General features: G+C 42.4%; 1 protein-coding gene across 11 annotated transcripts in view; it reads left to right on the top strand.

The window, feature by feature from the left end:
- Gpatch2 (G-patch domain containing 2) overlaps positions 1-22,170 on the top strand; it is a 156,985-nt gene that overhangs the window by 122,200 nt on the left and 12,615 nt on the right. For 9 of the 11 annotated variants that reach the window (XM_037211158.1, XM_028876736.2, XM_028876735.2 and 6 more), the window contains one exon: positions 16,680-16,768. In XM_037211158.1, coding sequence (XP_037067053.1) covers positions 16,680-16,768 — 89 coding nt within the window. Of the gene's footprint in view, positions 1-16,679; positions 16,769-21,029; positions 21,645-22,170 lie in introns of those variants that run through there. The other 2 variants (XM_037211153.1, XM_037211157.1) reach the window with 2 other exon arrangements.

The raw sequence follows: 22,170 nt of genomic DNA, 5'->3' as shown, positions 1-22,170 counted from the left end.
TAAGAAGGGTTCCTACACTCATTCATGTCTTCCTCCTCCCATCAAAATAAAAAGAGCATCCCTGCTTGCACCACTGTGGAATGCATTCATTTCCATGTGCTGACGCTTGTCACCATTTTTTGGTCACAGATGTGACAGAATTACAGCGTCTTTTTATTTGATCTTCTAAAGATCCAAAGATGTTCAAGGATTCAGTGTGCTCAGTCTTCCCCATGCTGTCATTTGTCGTTTGGAAAGGAGACCTAATTTGCAACAGATACAAAACTATTTGTCATTTTGCAGCTTTGCCAAAAATAAATGAAAGTATTAAGGACTACATCTCTGAGCAGCTGTTAATAAATGGGAGGAGGACTGTTCATTAGAAACTGCATAAGGACATGGACAGTGTGTGTGCCCATCCCCAAGATTCCATATATCAGCAAAGCCAAATGGTGCACTCACTGTGTCAACGGAGACACCACCTGTCTTTTAGAGTATTAGCATTTTAAACAGACCTGTCCTTGTCACATTGGAGCTGTAATCATTTAATACCATATTTTTAAAGTAAGTTATGCTGGTTGACATTTTATATGTCCAAAGAGTGACTGGGGACTACCTTTAAATGCTGACTTTAAAATGTTATAGTCCTTTATAACCTCTCTTCCAAAATTGAGAACTAGGGAAGACTTCATTTGTTGTGAACAGCTTTGCTCGGCCCTTCCGAGGGAAGAGCCTCTTGAAGTGATTCCCATTCATTCTTATGTGTGCGTCGCCAAACTAATAGAACATATTCACATGTTCACTTTAATTAGAATGTATGCATTCCATATTTGTTTAATTGGAATACATTTAATTATATATGTGTCCTAATTAAAAAGAACATTTGAATAACTTCGAGGGCTAGAGATAGTTAGAGCAGAATAATTGGAAACTTCCCACATATGTGACATAAAATGGCTTTTAAGGGGTTTAATTTTCCCATTCTACACTCTACGACCAAATTACTGTATTTTATAAAACCACAAATTGCCAGTGCTCGTGGCTCCTGTCCTTTGGCATCCTGAAATTCTAACCTTCCTTGCCAAGATTTTAAATGAATGACTGGAGAGGGTTATTTTAAGTTATGATTATACCAAATAAATTAGTCACTAGCCAATTTGAATTTTGAGCTGTTGCATTTTGGTTGGATATGAGGGACCCACAGAGAATGAGAGAGTTTACCAACTGGAAATACCTTCTTTATCCTTGTATAGTAAATAAAATTCTAAAAATCCATTCTCTCTTAGTGTAGCTCTGGTCATGTAGTAACCTCTTTTTCCCACAGATGAACTAGATGTTTTCAAATGCCTAGACATGTGCACAAGCTCTGTCCCCAAGGATGGCTGTTGGATGTGTCTATGGTCACTAATGACAGAAAATTGTTAGCATGTGTGAGCTGTTCCAGCGACCCTTAACTGAAATAAATGTGTGGTCTGAAGTCCATCTCCTTAAGGACAGGTGTCTGTTTCACAGTTGGCACTCTGCAAATTGGCCCAGTGATTAAGTGGGCACAGACACAGATCTAACCTTTAGCTCCCAGGGATGGGTCCCCGAGGAAATGATTAAGGTGCACCTGCGAGCTGACTCACGACAGCTTGTGTCTCTGCTCAGCCTGGGTTGTAACTTCATTACAGAGCATTTGGGATGCCGATACACTGTGTGCTTGTGCTGAAATACTTCCCCAAACAAACAGCAGCCCTAGGTCATTAATGGGAGTCTCTGGAATGTTGCTCTTTGATGGTTTGTCTCTCATGGTCTCCAGAATAAACAAGCCAGGATAAAGTCATTGTGTCAGTTAACTGTTATACAGGAGTACCAACCTGTGGAAAAGTTCATTTCCTATCCCACCTCCTAAAGTTCCGCCATATTGAACAATCTCCGCAGTTTTCAATACTGTTTTATGTGTGTGAATCTACAGCAGATCAAACTTGATCACAGTTTGTGATCTAGAACAGAAGTTATCCTTCAGTGGAAATTTTAATGCTCACGTACCTGTAATTAAAGTACTATTTAATAATATTAAAGTCAGATATTAAGCACTTAATTACCATTCTGGCAATTTTTCAGTTATGAGATCAATGCAAAATAAATTTAAAAATAATATAAAATTTGTTTACATAATTGTTGGTTTGTTTTTTAATCAAATGTTTTTATATCCGGAATTTTTTTCCTCTTACTTTTTCTCTTCGGGAATAAATACTTTTGTCATTCCATATTGATTTTGTTTGTGTACCAGGCTACAGATGGGAATTTACCTTTGTTTATTTCATATATTTCCGATCAATTCCAACTCATGCCCAATTATATTACACTAAATTAACATAATTCAACAGATGTTGATATTTAAATGTTTTCTGGCATTCAAATCTTGGACAGCTGTATTAGAGCTTGGGGAAAAGGCAAACATTTAGAGTTAAATGCTGAACATATGCTTAAATTACTAATTAGAAAGATGGAATGAAAACTATGTGTTCTCCTTCCTAAGGACAATAAACCTCAGATAAAGATTTTCGTAATTTTTTTTAACAGCAGATTACAGTATGGGGCATTCTCCCAAACTAGAGGACACAGGCAGGCTTCATGGATAACTTCATTGAATTTCAAATTTAGTCCCTAAGAACTGTCAATTGTCTATTTCACTAAGTCTGGAAGGTACTATAGTGACTTCATACTTGTAAGCTTAAGGATCAAAAGATTAAAATGTTGCTTGGGCTAAAAGTGATCTTTAGTGTATTATCATGAAAAATGCTTATATAGAGAAAAATGCTAAGAAAAGGCAAAAGTCGTATCAATCTATCAGCTAGCTGTCTTAGAGATGTATCAATGTGTACATAGGCTAATGAATCAAACAGAAAATTCACCAAGGAAATACAAATGGCCACCACATGAAAATGTGCTCAACATCTTTAGCCATCTGAAAAAAATGTAAACCAAAACTTCCCTGAAATTCCAGCTTACCAGTCAGAACGGCTGTCAGGAAGAGACCAGATGACAACTAGTGCTGATAAGGATGGCGGAGAGAAGAGTCCTAATACAGCATCACATTTGGTCTCACAATAACAGTAATTCATTGACAAGTACGAATATACATGTTCAGTTCATATTACTCTCACCATCTGCAAACCTTATCTGTCATATTTTTTAAACTTGAATATGTCAGTCCACTTCTCTAAAATAACAAGCTCTCTTTTTATTAGCATATATTCATTTCATAAAACCATAAGTTTTCTTGGGACATTCTGTACATGTGTATCATCAACTTTGTATTCAGTCACATCACCTTCCTGCTATCACTCCAGACCACTTCTTTCTGGTCACCTCACTCTTCCCAATGAACTTGCTCCTACTTTCATGTCTTTTTAAAATATAGATTCCACCAATGAGACAATTATGTGCTGTTTACCCCTTTGAATATTTATGCTTTTGGTGGGGGTGCTTCCTAGTCCTATTTTTCTGTATTGGTGTCATTTTATTCTTTATTAAAACCCCATTGTGCCTGTGTACCATATTTTCTACATTCATTTGGTGGATGCATCATTTGGCTTTTGTGAATGATCCTTCAGTAAGCTTAGGAGTATATGTATCCTGTGGTGTGCTGACTTGATTCCTTTGTGTATGTACACAGGAGTGCTATAACTGGGCTCATCTGTTTTTAGTGGTTTGAGGAACCTCCATAGTGGTTTCCAGAGTGGCTGTACTCATTTATATTTCCACCAGTAATGTAGTAGGACTCTTCTTTCCGCCATCCTTATCAGCACTAGCTGTCATCTGGTCTCTTCCTGACAGCTGTTCTGACTGGTAAGCTGGAATTTCAGGGAAGTTTTGATTTACATTTTTCAGATGGCTAAAGATGTTGAACACGTTTTCATGTGGCGGCCATTTGTACTTCCTTGGTGCTCATTGCCTTAGTCCATGTACTGATCAGATTATTTGACAGAAAGTCACAGTAACATCACACTTAGTTTAACACTAACAGTAATTAACATGTGTGAATAGACATCCCATTCACACATTTCCTTGATGATTGTATTCTTTAATGTCTTTAATCTCCTTGTACATATATATGAGTTCTCCTTCCAAACATGTCCTGTTTTCTTTGAATTGTTTTGTTGAAGATGTCAAGTTGGACCTAAAACTAAGAAGGTTTTGGAAAGAGCTCACTGATGTGTTTCCTGCCCTTTGGCATGAACTTGGTAAAGAAAATCTGAGTGCACAAGCAAAGGGAAGTCAAGTTGGCTGTCCTGTAGAGAGCCCCACCTCTGAGGACCCAGTTCTGTGTCAGTCAGTGTGCTCCTCTGTCCCCTGTGCTCTTGTAACTGGTGTTCAGGTCTAGTGAGCCAGTGGCCCTCAGGTTCCTCTGTGTGTCATTCTGTTTAACAAAGGGACACATGCAACACATTGTCATTCATTGGGCTGTGTGTGTGCTGCCTTGGCCATGGTGATCACTGCACATAGTTGATGTCGAATGACAAAACCATGGTATTTCTCTAGTTCTGGGTTTTTCTGTGTAGCACTACTGCTGTTAAGAATTTCTCCCACTGCTCGACTATTGTATGGTACAGATGATGTGGAGAAAGCCTGACGGATGCTTGTCTGGCCCTTAGCTTCCGTTTGCAGTGGTGGGTGAGTTGCTTTAGACCCAGCTGGTGTGCTTCTGTCCATCGGGTGTTGCCCTAGTGTTGCTCCCGTGGACCCACTTGGGGCAGATGTTCCCTTTGACCCCAGAGTGCCCATTTACTGCTCGCATTGATCTGTTTCTGTGCAAACAGTTTTGGTTGTCAGGGCACTGGTTTGTTCCCGGGTCTTTTCGAGGAAACGGAACGATTAGGATTTCTCTTTTCTTTTCTGTTTGTTCCTGGGAGAAGGTGTGATAGTTCTAGCTCAGATTTGGAATATCATTCTGCGGGCTTTCCTTCGTCTGTTTTAATGTGTCTGTTTTTGAATAACATTAAAGGTGTTCCATCTCAAGGGCATGGGGATTTTTATTTTAGATGATAATACTAGCAGCAGTCTCAAAATCTCAATACCGTTGTGACTGCGAGTAAAAATAACCGTTAAAATAGTTTTTCCCTGTTTCCTGTTTATTTTGCACATGGAAAATATTTCACTGGAAAGATACATTTTTCTATGCTGAAAGTAAATGAAAGTATTTTCCACCTGTAAATAGTTGAGTCTATAGTTCCATTAGTTTCACTTTTCAGTGACATCTTTATTTTAATTACTATTTTGTCTAATAGCATAAAATATTTTAAAGTTCCACAGTCAAATATTTATAAGAAGTATTTTTCAAAGAAATCCAACTCCTGTTTCTCCCTGAATTTGCACACACACACACACCACTGAGATTCAGTTTGTTTTCGATTTAGCCTTCTTTTGGCTTTGTGCTCCATCTCTGATTCAGGCAGGTGGACAGATACCCCTCCCTGCCTCTCCAGGGCCTCCACCATTCTTGCTCTGGTCTGTCTGTCATACTTCTGGAAATCTGAAGCCAGCTTGTTCTCTCTTGGGTAACTGTACTGCATCAGGCCCTTGTACACTTCTGCCTCATGCCGCCAGCTCTCCACTGTGATCATAACCTCCTCAGGCCTTCCTGTGCCTCTTCCAACATTTCATTTCATGTCTTAATGTTTGGGTATGTTTTTTAAATACTTGTTAGGGAGGTTGGGGTGGGGAGCTGTGCATGTGAATGTAAGGGCCTCTGGATGGCAGAGGTGCTATATTCACTGAAGCTGTAGTTACAAGTGATTGCGAACTGCCTGATGTGGGTGCTGGGAACCAAATTTGGGTCCTCTACAAGAGCAGCACATGCTTCTAACCACTGAACCATCTCTCCAACCTTCCAAATACTTAATTTTAATATATCTTTACCTTGTTGATACATAAAGCTAGTAAGCAACTCTGTTCCTAACTTTCCTATATATCCTTAAGTTCTTTGCTTTTTAAGTAACTAAAAATATGCCAAAGCATATAACATTCTTTTTATCACATACAGATTCCCATCACAGTAACTTACTGAGTGCCTACCGAGAGACACACTGACTTAATTCTCACATGAGCTTTATGAGGCTTGCTTTATTTTCCTGAGAAGGAAAGCCAGGTGAAGTGTGTTGAGTGTTGTCCAAGGTGACAAAGAAGCAAGAACTGAGCTTGTCTCCTTGGGCTTACAATCCTAACCACTGTACAAACTGCCTCTCAGAATGGATGGGTGGGGAAGGATGGAGGAGTGAATGCAGAACTGACAAATATTCCCTCAGTTGAGAAAGGACCTCCCCCCCCTTTTTTTTCTTGAGTCAGCATCTTATTGTATAACCCAGACTGGGTCCTGGGTTCAATTCCCAGCACCCACACAGCTTCTAACAACTGTCTATAACTCCAAGATCTGACATCCTACATACAGGCAAAACACCAATGCAAATAAAAATAAATAAATTATTTTTAAAAATTTACCCTTTGTGTAACTGAAAGTTTTCCTGTCTTACCTGGGCCACAGCTGCTCAGACCCAAGTAAACACACAGAGGCTTATATTAATTAAAACTGCTCAGCCTTTATCTCAGGCTTACTACTGACTAGCTCTTACACTTAAACTCAGGTCATTTCTGTTAATCTATATGTCACCACGTGTTCCGTGGCTTTACCTGTGTGCCATTACATGCTGGCCCCTGGACGGTGGGCTGGCATCTCCTGACTTGGCCTCCCTCTTCCTAGAATTCTCCTTGTCTGCTTATCCCACCTATACTACCTACCTGGCTACTGGCCAATCAGCGTTTTTATTAAATCAGTATACAAAAGCATTATTCCACAGCACCTTTGCAGCAGATCTCCTGATTATTCCCCTTGCGTATGAAGAAAAAGAGAAAGGGTTAAATAATTTTCCCAACTCAATGGTAGATAATGTATCAGTGTTGTTTACCAAATCTTATTTCTAATCCCTGTGAAGTTATCTTGACCTGGGGATATATCTCTGTAGTAGACATGTGCTTACAATGTATGAGGCCCTGAGTTCAGTTCCCACCGTGATGTATGTGTGTGGGGGGGGGGGGGTAGGTGACCTGCTTATTAGCCTTCTACCCTGACATCTTAAACACTATTAAAATTGCCTTATTTGTGTCCAAAAAAGTGATAACATTTTGAAACCACAGCTCATTGGGTAGCTGATTATCTAGCATTTAATTTCTGAGATTTTAAAAAAAAAAATGTAGCTGTGTATGTCTGTCAAAAGTCTATAAAGGAGAAAAGAAACAATGGCTTTCATTTGAAAATGGTTCTTGTAGCATGGTGTTTTTCTTCATGAGCATTGAAATTAAATCTTTTAATACAGTGAGTAAAAGACCTGAATTAGAAAAGTTATGAAGGAAATTTGGTTCAAATATTTCAGTGTCAGTCCTGAGTATAAGTTGACATGCTCTAGCTTTCCATGTATTTTGATTGCATTGAATTAGAAGAATGCTGTCGTGTTCTGCTTCCTGGTCATATTTACTTACCCAAGACCATTTGGGTGAGGCTCTTAGTAGAAGAGGGGAACTGAAAGCATTCCTTCTATAAAGTCTACATTGGGATGCAAGATCACACAAGAATGGCAACACCAGAAACACACAGGCATTGTACCCTGTAGCCTGAGACACTCACCAAAGAAACTTAGTGTTTTTCTCTTTCCATAGGTAAGCATGTACATTAGCGACATTGAAACCAATAAAAGTGCAAATTGTTTAAAAGACAAAACTCTTGCAAGCTCTGGCCATGCCTGGCTAAATTTCATTCAGTAACTATTTTGTAAGCATATGGTATTAGCAAGGATGCACTGCTGAGGGAAATACCCTTCAATAAATCAGATGTGGGCCCCATTGCCTTCATGGCATATAGTCTGTGCAGAACACTCGTCCATGCCATCGTAACTGTAGCCTAAAGTAGAAGACACTATTTTTTTTTTCCAAGAGAAGAGCTGTTTCTTCAGCGGAAACCCAAAGGGCTGTGTAAGAGAGGTGGCAAGTCCATTGGTTCTGATGGACTTTTACTAGTAAGCAACTTAAGATTCAGGTCAGTTTGTTTTCACATGGTAGCAGTAACAAAATAATTAACCTATTTATATGTTTCACAAGTTCCAGACCTTCTGTCCTGTTCCTCAAATAGTATGTTAATATGAAGATGAAAGTAGGTGCCATGTTCTCCTTGCTTTATTGCCATCTTACTCAGTAAATGAACTCTAGACAGTGACATTGCTATGGCTTCTCTGAACAGGCACAGTCACTGGACAGGGCATAGAACCAAAGCTGAGCTCAGTCTGAAGTCAGTGTGTCCCAGCCCAGGCATGCAAGGAAATGGTGGAGGAGACCTTGGAGAGTGGGGACTTTCTCACTATGTATCTTGGTTAGCATTTAATAATTAATAAATGTTGAAGATTTGTTAATTATTGAATGTGTTTGAGTGAATTTAAATAATAGTTGGAGAAATACTTTTTTTTTAATGCCGAGTGCAGTGTGGAGGGTACAACCTTCCAGCGGTTTGAGTCCTTGTGTTTCTAACACATGACAGTAACTGTTAGGTTCTGAGAATGAGACGCAGTCGTCAGCCTGGAATTGTTGTCCTCATAGTTAACTGACAGATCCTTCTGATCTGAAAACAACTGGAGGCCACAGTGTATGGTGAGTGTAGTGACAGATGCACCGCACTGACATGGATGTAGAGAGAAAGCATCTGGAAATGGGGCTCAGAACACTTCAGAAAGGAAGTTCGCAGTCATGCACCTAGTGAGCTGTAAGGGAGAAAGAACCTGCTCTCCAAGATGGGCACAATTAGGAGACTGGGAGGGGAGGTTGGGGAGTAAATGGAATACTCCTGCTCTAATGTTAACACTAACATGTAGCCTTGGTGACTAACTAGCAAAGCGTCTGTAGGAACCAGATAAGTATGGATGCATACTTCCATGATGGCCCCTCTAGGCGCCAGCAGCTCTTCTCTCCATATGGGGGTCTCTTCCCTGGCAAACTCTCAGAAGTGCCAGTGATTATCTGCCCTGCAAACAGTAGGTTCTACCACCGTGGATGTTGTGTAGGACAATGACGTGAAGAAAGGATTGTGGATGACACGAACGAGGCATGACACATGCGAATCCCAGTCGCTCTGAAGGTCAGAGGTGTCCACCACCAAGCCAGGCTGTCCATAAACACAGAATACACCATAGACAGAAAGCAAGACAGGGCTGTGGTGGCAAGCCATGACCCAGAAAAAATTCATGGTAGTTGGCTCACCTGAGAGTGTCAGTGGATTTCAGACCAAGAACTTGTGAGCTTTGAAGTCTGAGATAAAAATGGGTGCTTTGTTCTAATGTGCTGCACCCTAGGTAAGCAGAACCAAATATTAAAGAAGAAAAAACTTTCTGTTAATCAAGAAACAACAACTTAGTTGTTATTTTAAATGACCTTTATGCTTTCCATATTATTATATTGATATAACCGTGTGCATATGCGATGGTTTATTGCATCACATACTTGTGTGGTGTGTTTAGGGATAGCTCACTGAGGGTACCTTCAGGTAGACTATATGGCAGCATGCTTTATCTTTCCTTAACTGTGTGAACCTAGATAAATTATGCTTACCTTTCCTGTCTGTGCCCTGAGCTTCTTACCTGCAAAGCTGGCATGATAGTCTAGTAGGAGCAATAGCTGTCACTGTGTATGCAATCCATGTCACATACTTTACATAGGAATATCTAAAATCTCCCCCCGAAACCTTTTAAATGACTCCTGGCCTCCCCAGCTGTAAGCTTGACAATCTTCAACACAAATTCACCCTCTGCCCAAACAACCTGCGTTTGTCAGTACCATTTTTTTTTTTCATGTATCTCTGATGTAGACCCTCTTATAGGCTTGTTGCAAAACCATCCAGTAATAATGAGAAGAAAATCCCCATGAAATGCCAGCACACACAATCACTAGTGTGACCCTCCACAGTTCTCGAAACGTTTCACCCAGGGCACTTGTGGGCTTGCTCATTTGTGTGCGTAGGTTTCGAGACTAGTGAAGAGAAATAACGCAGGTGAGATGCTCAAAGGTAAAACAGTCACTGTTGGGTTGTGGTGTGTGTGGGTATTTTAAATTTTATTGTTCATCACATTGTACTATAAAAGGTACCCTATATATATGACATATTTTAAATACTACATAGAAATTGTCTTGTTTCTTGAAACAGTCTCACCGTAGCCCAGGCTGGCCTGGAATTCACCAGGTAGCTGGCCTTTAACTCATGGCAGTGCTCCTGCCTCAGCCTCTTGAGTGCTGAGTTCCAAGTGTGAGCCATGATGCTTAGCTGACTGTGCTGCAGATGGTTCCGCCTCCTGCTCCTGTCAGTCAGGAGCACCACCACTCCCCAGTACCCCCCACTCCCCAGTACCCCCCACTCCCCAGTACCCCCCACTCCCCAGTACTCCCCACTCCCAGTACCCCCCACTCCCCAGTACCCCCCCACTCCCCAGCCCCCTACTCCCTAGTACCCCCACTCCCCAGTACCCCCCCACTCCCCAGTACCCCCACTCCCCAGTACTCCCCACTCCCCAGTACCCCCCACTCCCCAGTACTCCCCACTCCCCAGTACCCCCCACTCCCCAGTACTCCCCACTCCCCAGTACCCCCCCACTCCCCAGTACTCCCCACTCCCCAGTACTCCCCACTCCCCAGTACCCCCCACTCCCCAGTACCCCCTACTCCCAAGTACCCCCCCACTCCCCAGTACCCCCCCAATCCCCAGTACTCCCCAATACCCCCCACTCCCCAGTACCCCCACTCCCCAGTACCCCCCCACTCCCCAGTACCTTTCCACTCTTCAGTACCCCCCACTCCCCAGACCCCCACTCCCTAGTACCCCCCACTCCCCAGTACCCCCCCACTCCCAGTACTCCCCTACTCCCCAATACCCCCCCACTCCCCAGTACCCCCCACTCCCCAGTACTCCCCTACTCCCCATTAACCCCCCCTCCCCAGGAGATCAGAAGCAGCAAGGAACTGCCCTAGGAGGGCATAGCTATTTCACACTGGATCCCAGGGGTGCTCACCTGGCTGGGTGAGCACTGTAAGCCAGCTCCCACAGCAGCCACCAGGTACAGGGCAGGGAAACGGGTTGTGAAGAAAGAGGAACAGGTTGGGACTCTACACCTGGGGCGGCAGAGCCTCTAAGAGGACTGCTGCGTCAGTAGCAGCTTAGAGGGACTGTTCGCTGGCAGGGAGAGAGCTTTGAACGGAGAATGCAAGATTAGTAGACAGACTGCTGAGTTACCAATGAGTTACAAAAGCTGCTGCAGCAATCCTAGAAGGCGAGCCTATCACAAGTCATTGTTCTAGAATGTGAGCACCTGGGGAGGTCCAGTGGCCATGTTTCTGAAGGAACTAAGATGTAGAAAGATTCACAGTGAGATGATAAAGCCAAGGACAACATGAGCCCCAAAGTCACTACATCCAGTTACCTACTACTTCGGGGCACTGACCCAACACCTAACATATTCAAGGAGACTTGGCATGAGATTGCAGCAGAATGTAAACCAAGTAACCAAAGTGTGAGAGAGGAGGCAGCACAGCCAAGAGCTGCTCCGGGGCAGACTCCAATCCCCAAGAGTCTTGCTACACGTGTCCTGGGAGATTTGACACAAGAAGGGGCTGGGATTGCTCAGTGGATGCAGGGCTTGTGCACCAGCATGAGGACCGGATTGGATTCCCCAGCTCCCACCCCCAGCCAAACCAAGTCTATAATCCTAGCTCTCGGGTGGAGACAGGACATCCCTAAGGCAAACTGCCTAGCTAGACTCACTGGATTGGCAGCTCAGGGTTCATTGAGAGACCCTGACTTAGTGGAGAGCAATTGAGGGGGACACAAATCTCTGGCCTACACATGCATGTGCACACGCGCGCGCGCGCGCACCGCGCGCACACACACACACAACACACACACACACACACACGGGTCGGGGAAGACAAAGGGCCCTTAAACAAAAACATTGAAAAACAAGGACTTGAGTCCTCGTCCTATGAAAACAGATTGCTTGAAAGTTCCTCATACTTGTGTGCACTGGGGTCCAGAAGGAGCAAAGCCCGAGCCTACCCCTGTCCAGTTTAATCTGAGGAGACACATTGACACTGGGTAAGGGGGAGGGGTGGCTGTTGGCGTCTAGAGAGGGAGGGTCAAACAGGGCTGCATTTCCCCGTGCTGTCCATCCCTCTGCCACCCAGGCTCTCCTCCAGTGACACCACAGACCCGCCTCACTTCTGTGCAGCTGATGCCCTGTCCAGGCGGATATTGTCCCAGCTGACAGTGAGCGTTCTTGCCAAATGCCAGGGCCATGGTCACATCTGCTTGTCTTTCTCTGCAGCTTGTCCCAGGCTGCTTGGGAACACATTGTATCCAGGGGGCAGCTTTCGCAAGGCCGGATGCTCTGGAAAGACTCTAAACACGTGCCATGAAGAGACAAGCTCCCGTTGTCTTGGCTTTACTGTTATTGTGTTTGACGTGGCCTGCCTCGGCGCTGTCAGCCCCTGTCAAAGCCACGCTGTCCGGCAAGGTGCTTCTCCGTAGGCTTTGCCGTCGCTCTGTGTGATTACTTTTTCTTTCCTCCAGATGATAAGATGTCCCCTCTCCTACAGTCACCCCGTCTGAAAGGCTTGCTTGCAGGAAACAATGGGGATAATTCAGGCAGTCTGTTTAAGCACCAAAACCAAACTAAGAGGTTTCTGGGTTCTGGCTTTCTTATGTTTAATAAAACACCTCATGGGAAGCCTCATTTCCAGTCATCCTCAACAGAGAAATCCATCCAAGCAGATGGATTTCTTTGTCTTTTCCACTTAGAATGACAGGAGAGTCAAGACTGCAGCCTAGACTCATCCCGGGACCCCAGGTACTGACTCAGGGCGCTGAGCAAAGCCTTGAGCCACCCTTCATCTCCTCCCTCTCTTCTCTTCACAGGCAACTTCTGTAGCTAACATGGTGCCCTCCCACCCCCAAAGAATCGAGCTCTCAGTGCTATGCTTTGCAAAGACAGATGGCCAAGTAGACTGAAGACACGGGCTGCCTTTGAAACATTCATTGATTTTAAATTAAAATCGTAACTACTGTGTTAACAGACCTAGCTGTTCGTAGCTGCCCCACTCCCCGTGTCTGAAATGAGGTAGGAGAGGGGCCAGCCTGTGCTCTTGCTGATCAGCAGCCCAGATCTCCCCACATATAGGGCCCTCATTTTCTGTTGAACTTTCTAGAGTCCACGGGCTTTTTCCTTCTGCTTCAGATCTCAGGTCAATGCGTCCATTGCCTCTGACTGTGGTCTCCATACATGGTTATTTCCTCTGTTATGTGCCTGTACTGGGTGGGCTGGAGAATTGGATGAAGATGGTACTGTTTGCTCAGTAAACACTCCCAAACGTTTTAGAAGAGGGTGGTGTTCTTGGAGTCTGTCTCCCACAGTTTTGTAAGTGGGCCTTGCTAATAAATTTTGAATAGTGTGAGAAATGAAGTTGTAAAGACAAAATGGACTTGGGAGTACTTTCCAAGCATTTAAATACTTGAGTTATGAACACCTAATGCAAGAACCATGTTGGGTAGAAGTCAGGGTAGCCAGGTACAATGTTTGCTGTACATGGCTGAAGAACTGAGTTAACATTCTGAACACCCACATTAGAAGTCAGGTATGATGTCTCAGGCCTGTAGCCCCTCTGCCTGGAGAGGAAGGCAGATTCTCAGTCCTCAGTGGCCCCTGGTGTAGCTGAAACATTAAACACCAGGCTCCCTGAGAGACCTTGTCTCAAAGGATAAAGTGGAGAGTGATAGTAACACCAGACGTTGACTTCTAGCTTCCTCACACATGCACAGGCAAATATAGACACACACACACACACAGACAGAGAGAGAGAGAGAGAGAGAGAGAGAGAGAGAGAGAGAGAGAGAGAGAGAGAGATAGAGAACATTTCCACCATTTTCTTGCTTTTAGAATGGTCTCTTCATTTATATTTTTAGGTCCTCCTGTACCATAGCTGAGTTGTCTGGTGTAGACTCTAGAGAAGGTAAACCTGATCCTAGGCTTTGGGAAAGAGAACTGAGTAGGCTAAAGTATGTGCAAGCGGGCCTAGGAAAGAGCTCAGTTGGTAAAACGATTTAATGTGTGAGCATAAGGAAGAACCTTAGTTTCATCACCCAGACCTAGCAGCAGTGCATGGAGGCTTGTGCCTGTGATCCCAGTGTTACGGAGGCTGAGATAGGTAGGTCCCCCTGGGCTCTGACCAGCAGCCAGTCTAGCTCAATCAGTGAGCTCCAGGCCAGCAACAAGAGAAGAAGGGCACTCTTCTGAGGAACTGCAACTAAGGTGGACTTCTGGCCAGTACACAAGTGCACTAGCATGTATGTGACACATGGACATACTAGCAGAAAAAGTAAACTCATGACTATCATAAGAATATAAAATGGAAGTTTGGAATTTGTTGACTTCATTAACTGGGATAAAGTGGCAGCTGTTACTCTGATTTCAGAGGAAAAGCCAGAGAAGCACAGTTGCATGTGGGATAGAGGAAGATCTCTAGTTTGCAAGGGAACTTGAAATGGACTTTCCCACAGTCGGCTACTTGGCCTTCAAGAACACTACTTCACCTTTCTGTGGACAGGAACTGTTTCTTATGGCTTCTGCTCTGTACACTTGAGAGTTGTAGCATTGTCCTGATAGAATTAGAATTCAAAGAGTAGGAGATGGCTCAGAGGTTAAGAACACTGGCTGTTCTTCCCAAGGTCCTGAGTTCAGTTCCCAGCAACCACATGGCGGCTCACAACCGTCTGTAATGAGATCTGGTGCCCTCTTCTGGCCTGCAGGCAGAACACTGTATACATAATAAATAAATAAATATTAAAAAAAAAAAAAAAGAATTCAAAGAGTAGAATCCAAAAGTATAGGTTTTCCATTAAAGAAAATCCTACAAAGGGTGTGTGTGTGTGTGTGTGTGTGTGTTTCATTCAAGTGCACAGACTCGATGATCTAATCTCTACTAGTGTTTAATAGAGCTGTCCCTGCCACCATCACCACCACTCTTAATTATTTTGTACTGAGAACTGAATGCTCCTTTTTTCTTCATGTCTTCATTTCTTCTTCTCTGGCCTCTGTTTTCATCACCTGTATAAAAGCATATGCTAAGCTCATAGTGCATACTAGTAAATGCTTGCTGAATTCATTTTGTACAAAAAGAATAGGTCTCTGTGGTTTCCTTACAATGCTTAAAATTTTTATATAGTTTTAAAAAATAAATGTGACCAAAAAAAATAATAAATGTGACCATAATCATTTATTTTTCTTGAGATCATGAGGCAAGATTTCCCTCTTCAATCTAATACATAATTTATAGTTTTGTATGACAATAACCATTTGAAAGCAAAGCAAAATTAACTGACTGAACTAATTTTTAAAGTAGAGATGTATTCTATAACAGAGAACACTATGGACTGAGTACGAAAGGAAAACTAGTAGATGCCTATTTCTTACTAAGCTGCGTCGCAGATTTCATGTTCTTTGTCTATTCCTGCCCACTGTATTATTTACCTCACCCATCATGGCTGTACCTGTGCTTGAAACAATCCGTTCAGACGTATACAGCAATGTTTTTTTCATTATATTTAAACCTACATATATGTATATATAGTAAATATGTACCACTGCTTTACTTATATCACTTTTTTATTTTCATTTCCGAAAGATCTGGCTGTTTTCAATTTGGACTGTTTAAAACCTCATGCCACTACCAGATACCTCTATCTAAGAGTCAAAGAGCATGCACTTTAGTAAATACATTTCATTTATTTCTGCTCTGGTTTTCAGCCCCTATCCCAACCTCATGTCAAGGGTTATGGGCCTGGGAATGAGCGCAGAACCCATCTGTGGCTTGCCAAGGCCAAAGACTTCTAAATCCTTTCATTCTTTGCATTAGCCCTTTTGGTTTCTAATTGAGCCATTATTTTTCTAAAACTTTTTTAATCGAGAAGACTAAAATTAAGCAGAATTGGATAGATGTAACTGATTCCTGAGTTCTTGTATGTCATGTCTTTGCACCTAGAATCATGTTAGACTACAGGGAGCAGAAGACAGGCATTCATGCATTCAAATTGTTCTCTCCTGACTAGTAAATAATTAAACAATTCTAATTGTATGAATTATAAGGACAACATCACCATTTCCTTCCATCTATTTAAAATGTTTTAAAAGAATTCACTGCTGCATAATATCTGAAAAGAAATTGATCATACTTTTCCTGTAATAAATGTCGTCCTGACAGTAAAGCATTAGCAACCAATTGATAACCTAGCAACAATATTGTGATCTCTTTAGATAATTAATCTTCGCTATTTTCCTGTCAGAAGCAACAGTGCTTGATTTTATGTTGTGCTAGAAAGATTGCCAGTTTTGAAAATTAAAAAGCATTCCTTTTATATTATTCATCCCAGTAACAATTTATGATGGTGCATTTAGCTGCTGAACGCTTGTCAACAAACGTAATTATGTTTCGATATAAACAAGATTGGTGGTTTTACTATGCAGCTCCATCTTTGGTGAGAATGTTTTGATTTAGGTTCAGATTATACAAGCTGTGTGTTTATGTGTCATTTTCCCCCTCCTTTGTTAATAGTTTTTATTTCTTCTGATAATTACTTGTAGGCAAACAAGCATGCATTTAGGATCCTTGTGCACAGGAGACATCAAAAGGAGAAGAAAAGCTGCCCCTTTGCCTGGACCCACTACAGCAGGTAAAACAAAGCGGGTGGAGCGGAACACAGATTCCAGCCACATAAATCACCACGAATAAAACATAGGCGATCGGTAATCACTCTTGCTGCAAGAAAGGCATGGTGTAAGAAATTGTAACGCAGGTCATTTGCCTTTACGTTAGGATGTATAATCTGTTCGTTGTGTGGACCTTGTAAGTAGCTACTCAATGAGACATGTGCTGTGCACACACCCAAATGGGTAAGACACAGCAAAGATAAAAACCTCCAAAGCTGTGTCTTTGGCTGGCCTGAAGGAATTTCAGACTTGTAAGGGAAGCAGGGAATAAGCAGATGAAATGATGAATGACTCACTATCTAAGACCATGTAATTACTAGACCTGAGTGGTAGTTATAGGGTGGTCACTGTGTAACTGCTAAAGCCTGCTTTTTTCATGCCAGTGCCCTCAGCATCCTGAGAGTGTACATATTTTGAGGATATATGAAGACCTCCTTTTGCTTTTGTTCTCCTTTTTACTTCCTACCCATCTCTTCCTTTCTGAAATAACCTGCCTGCCCTTCCAGACAGAAGCCGGGGCTTGAATATGGTGCATGGCGTTGGTACAGTTCAGTAGTGTATATATGGCCTCAGCAGCCATGCTCTAATTAGAACTCTCCTGCATACTATGTAAGTGAACTTACAGAATATTATGAAAATATTTGTCCTTTTTTGTTTTTACATTAAGAGATGATGCCTAGGATATCCCTGGCAAAGGTCAGAGACAAAGCTAGATGGGCCACACATGTCACAAATGCCATCTAGTTATCAAAAGTATCATGTCCCAGAAAAAGAAAGGACTATTGGATGGGGGGTAGAGTAATAGGAGAGCAGATCCCATCAAAACACATCATATGCAAAAATAAAGATATCATAGCAAACCTTTTATTTTATACAATTAAGCATACACTAATATAAAATGAATGAAAAAGACCTCTCTATTGCATATACTGACTTGAACCCAATTATGTGTCTGAAATTTATAGAAGATGCATTAGCTATTTCAACAAAGAAATGTAGAATATTCATGAAATACTTGTATTATAAAATATCTATCCATAAGGAAATGCAGCCACATTTTAGGTCGAATAGATGTGATAAGATCTTCCAGTCTCTCCTAAGGCTGGGACAGGATTCCTCACCGACCCATTCCCAGTGAACTCTGAGCTCAGTGGCAGAAGCCACAGAAGAACATGTCCTAGAAATGTTGCTAGTGGTCCCATGTAGCCACAGTAACAAAGCAGAAGACTGGCCAGGCCCTACATGAAGCACCTGTGTGAAGTGGGGAACAGCAGGTGCTTGAAGTAGGGGTTACATAGTTTTTTGTGTAGCAGATTTTGACTCAGAGCTCAGGGCATCAGAGGGAACCATTTATGGAGAATTTAGATGTAAACCTTAACCTCAGCCTAAAACAGTCCTTTGTTTATAAGCCTGTGCTAAGCTTGTGCCAGCATATTCCAGATACTGTAGTACAAGTCTGTTGAGACCTTTTAAGATTTGAGATTTTCATTTTACTACTAGACTTTAGCTTATGAAATAAAATTCACAGGCATTTAATGTGGTGGGTTTTGTCATTGTTATTGTTTTTTTGTTGGTTTGTTTTTTGGTTGCTAAAATGGTATGCCACTCATTTTAGTGTATTTTCAAACCTGTGTGCAGCAGTTCCTTTCAGAGAGGAAGAAATGCAGGTATTTGGGGCAAGTCCTTAGTTTCAAGAGACCTGAGTGAAGGTGCTTATCTGGATGCAGTCAGAGAAGCCATTGCATAAATACTTGGACAGTGAGGTTAGACATGGGACATCGCCCTGTCCATGCAAATTGCTGTTTTCAAACCTGGAATAGAGTTAGTCAAAGGATACAGAGTCCATTGCATCTGTACATTTCCAGACTGGACTGGCCGTTAGAATTCCTCTTGAAAAAGTGTTCTAGGGCTGGAGAAGTGGCTCCGTGGGTGAGGGCACGCTGTGCAGATCCGAGGACCTGAGTTCACATACCCAGCAGCCACCCAAGGCTAGAGCCATCCAAGAGTGCCGGTACTCCCATGCTGCAGGGGACAGAGACCAGAGATAGGTCACGAGGGCTTGGCTAGCACCAGCCTCACTCCAGGTTCATGGAACAGGGCCTCGTGGCACTAAGGTAGAGAGTAACAGAGTGGGACACGAAGGCCTCCTCTGGCCTATTTGCATATGCGTACACACATACACACATGTATGTTCTTGCTGTGTTCACAGGTCCTTGCAGACCTTCCAAAAGACACACTTCCCTGATGTACACCCTCACGTTGCTTTCTTGTAGTCAGCATTGAATCTAAATGAGGAAAATTCAAAAGAAAACTCCTCCTCATATAAAATAGGAAGAATCAAGAGATGAACAGTTGGATATTGCTTGTGATTCTGATTTCTCCATAATTTATTATGAAAACAAATAACAGATATAGAAAGGACTTAGCAAAATCTTACTGGAAATGTATAATTAGAAACTTTTAATTTGCCATCCCACATTGGATCTGTCTAAGTTGATGGCTCTCAGCATGAACAATTGTCTAATATATGCATGATAAATGGTAATGTCTGTAAGACATTCTGAACCCCGTCTGAAATTAAAACCCAGATCTGACTGTGGTGCCGCTAAAGTGGAGAAAATCCCCCAGTCCTCTGTGCTGAGCAGAATTCAGTCTCTTTAAAAGGCTGCACCAGCCAGCCATGTGGTATTGGTTGCACATTTATTAATTTTGACAGGAACACTGAATTTATTTCAGTACTTTAGCTTATTTTCTGCTCTTTCACCTTTGTATTCAGTATTGACAATGTAAAATGAATATTGATATGCTTAGATATTGACTTTTTAATGTATGGCTTGTTCTCTGCCTCCTTCAAAGTCATATACCAAAGCCAGTGTGTGTCTCCAGCAAAGGATGTAGATTTACTATTGTAAAATTGAGGAGGTACTGAAGCAAGAGCTTGCCAGCAGAGTGCATTTTATAGTCTGAAAAATGTCGTCTGTAAAGGGGAAGAAAAGCAGAGAGCGACAGAGGAAGGACGTTGTCACAGTTCTTCCAGGGAGTCGGCAGTGTTGGCTTGGTCGTAGTTGTGGTAGAAGTCCTAGATTGTGAAGGGCTTGATGGCAGACATTAGCTACTGTAGTGGAGATGTGGTGCCGACTCTGCTCAGGTGTCTCCCACTCTCCCGCACTAAGTTTAGTGCTCTTTGCAGTTACTGTTGCCTGGCCAGTTTTGTTTGGTATAACCTAAACCTTTATTACAAAGAACACTTCTCCAAACACAATAAAAGACCATTATGTCATTTGGGGTTTCATCACTTAAGAAAAGAAACTGCCTTTACATTCTATTTTCACTTAAACTTAAGTAATTTTCATTGTTTAAAACGTAAGTGCAAGACTGCATAGCACACTCAATGGCTGAGTGTGTGTGAACATTACCAAGGCCCTGTGTTCCATCCCCAGCACCTCAGAGTAAAATAAAATAAAAAGCAAATAAGTGAAATATATATATCGTTAAGCACCCAGTTAGATTGATTTTATTTACATGAAATATATGTGTAATATTGCAGGTCAAATAATTGAAGCATTTGATAAACAGTAGTAACACTTAACCATATTCTCACTTCTTGTCCCTAAAGTAGATACCGAGACATAATTACAACTCACAGTTTTGATAACATAGCTAATAGCCCTGACCCTCTGCTGGCTAGCAAAGGGACTGGAAAGAAGGAGGAAGAACTAATAAACGCTTCCTGAACAGGACAGAAGCAGAAACAGGACAGGCACATGCTTGCTGTTATATGGGAGGCAGCCTGTCACCTCCCCTTCCACTGGATGTTGATCCAACATCAATACAACGCTTTAGGAGCCAAATTACTCAACAAGCTGCCAATTAGGCTTGCAGTCAGCTGGATAGATTAGTGGCTAAGAGAGGCCGATGCAAGATTTTCATCTCTTGAGCCAATTATACGAGTGAATTGCCCTCCACCACTCTCTGCTCTGCGGAAGGTCTGAGGGGAGAGGACATGCTCTACTTCAGTAGACTCAGGACCCAGCAGACAGGCTAAGACCTGGAGCAGGAAAAAGAAGTGAATCAGGCTACATTTGCCGTGGCCCCAAGCAGAGAGCATTCTAGGAAAGGACCTAAAAGATGTAGCAGTGCTGGGAGCCCGAGAAAAGGAAATCATGGCTGTGGGGTGGGCTGTACTAAGTCCAAGTGTTCGACTCCCATTTTAACCTCTCACAGAACAGGAGTGAGAGAGCAGCAGGATCTTGCCTTCCAGAATCAATCCGTGAAAAATGAAGTGGCCCTTCCTTTTTGTCTTTCCCCACTGGTCCTAGACGGGAACACAACACATTTAGAAGTCAGTGTCCTTTATTTTTTTTTTCTTCCAAATACGAGATATTGATTTATTTGATTCTATTTTTATGAAGTAAAAAAATTAAACAGGATTTTGAACACTGAGAAAGACTGAGTTCTTTGCCATTCTATAAACACGTGATTTTAGAAGTAGAGCGACCACTGCAGGCCTCCATGCTTCTGTACCAGCATTTTAAAATCACAGTCGTACGTCGTTTTCATGCCTTCGCTTAGGACTCAGTTTGACTATCGTGTAGCAGTTTCCAGAGATGCTTTATATTGGCCTCATATTTTTTTTTTTCAGTTAAACCTGAATTTCTTCAATCTTTTGTCCCAAAACTCGGTGTGACCAGATGTGTCACCAAGGGCAGGTCAGACCTCTGACCTGAGTTCTGCTTATGCACAGAATTAAAGTAACTTGTCGCACTCCCTGAGAAGCTGGAGCTGAGCAAGTGTCCTAGCACGGTGGTGACCCGACACCTGCTGGCAGCTCCTCGGGCTCAGGGTGGCCGCCCCAGTTGCTGGTTTGAAAGAAAAACTTTTTTTTTTCTATATTTATCAAGACTTTAACCAAATGTTTTTTTTTTTTTAATTTTTTGTCACTCGAGGGTTCATTTTCCATTTTATCCATCCTTTTTTTTTCCCTCACAGTCTCATAAGTGACAGTCTTTGTGTACTGATTCAAGCAGGAAGTGGAGTTAGCCAAGGAATTAGTTCAAGCAGCAGGTCATGACATGTATTTCCTGTCACATGTTAAGGTGTGTGTTTCTTACGGTCATGGGCATTGAACCCATGGCCCTGCTCATGTTTAGCAAGCACTGTACCACTGAGGTGTCTCCAGCCCTTCAGCCTGTTTGAATTAGCTGATAATTCTTATAATCACAGATTATTGTAGTAGCCTAAGTCCTACTGAATGCAATGAGTTTCTCAAGTAGTGAAGCCTGCTACACTGGTGCCAGCGCCCTGAAGATGGCGCGTATAGAAATGTTAGATGAATAGCTTAGTGCTCAGTTGGTGGTCGCTCTGC

This window comes from Peromyscus leucopus, chromosome 15 (assembly GCF_004664715.2).
Source record: "Peromyscus leucopus breed LL Stock chromosome 15, UCI_PerLeu_2.1, whole genome shotgun sequence".
In the NCBI taxonomy this organism is placed as follows: Eukaryota; Metazoa; Chordata; class Mammalia; order Rodentia; family Cricetidae; genus Peromyscus; species Peromyscus leucopus.
Note: the sequence above shows the minus strand (reverse complement) of the source record. Positions and strands in the feature narration are given on the sequence as shown.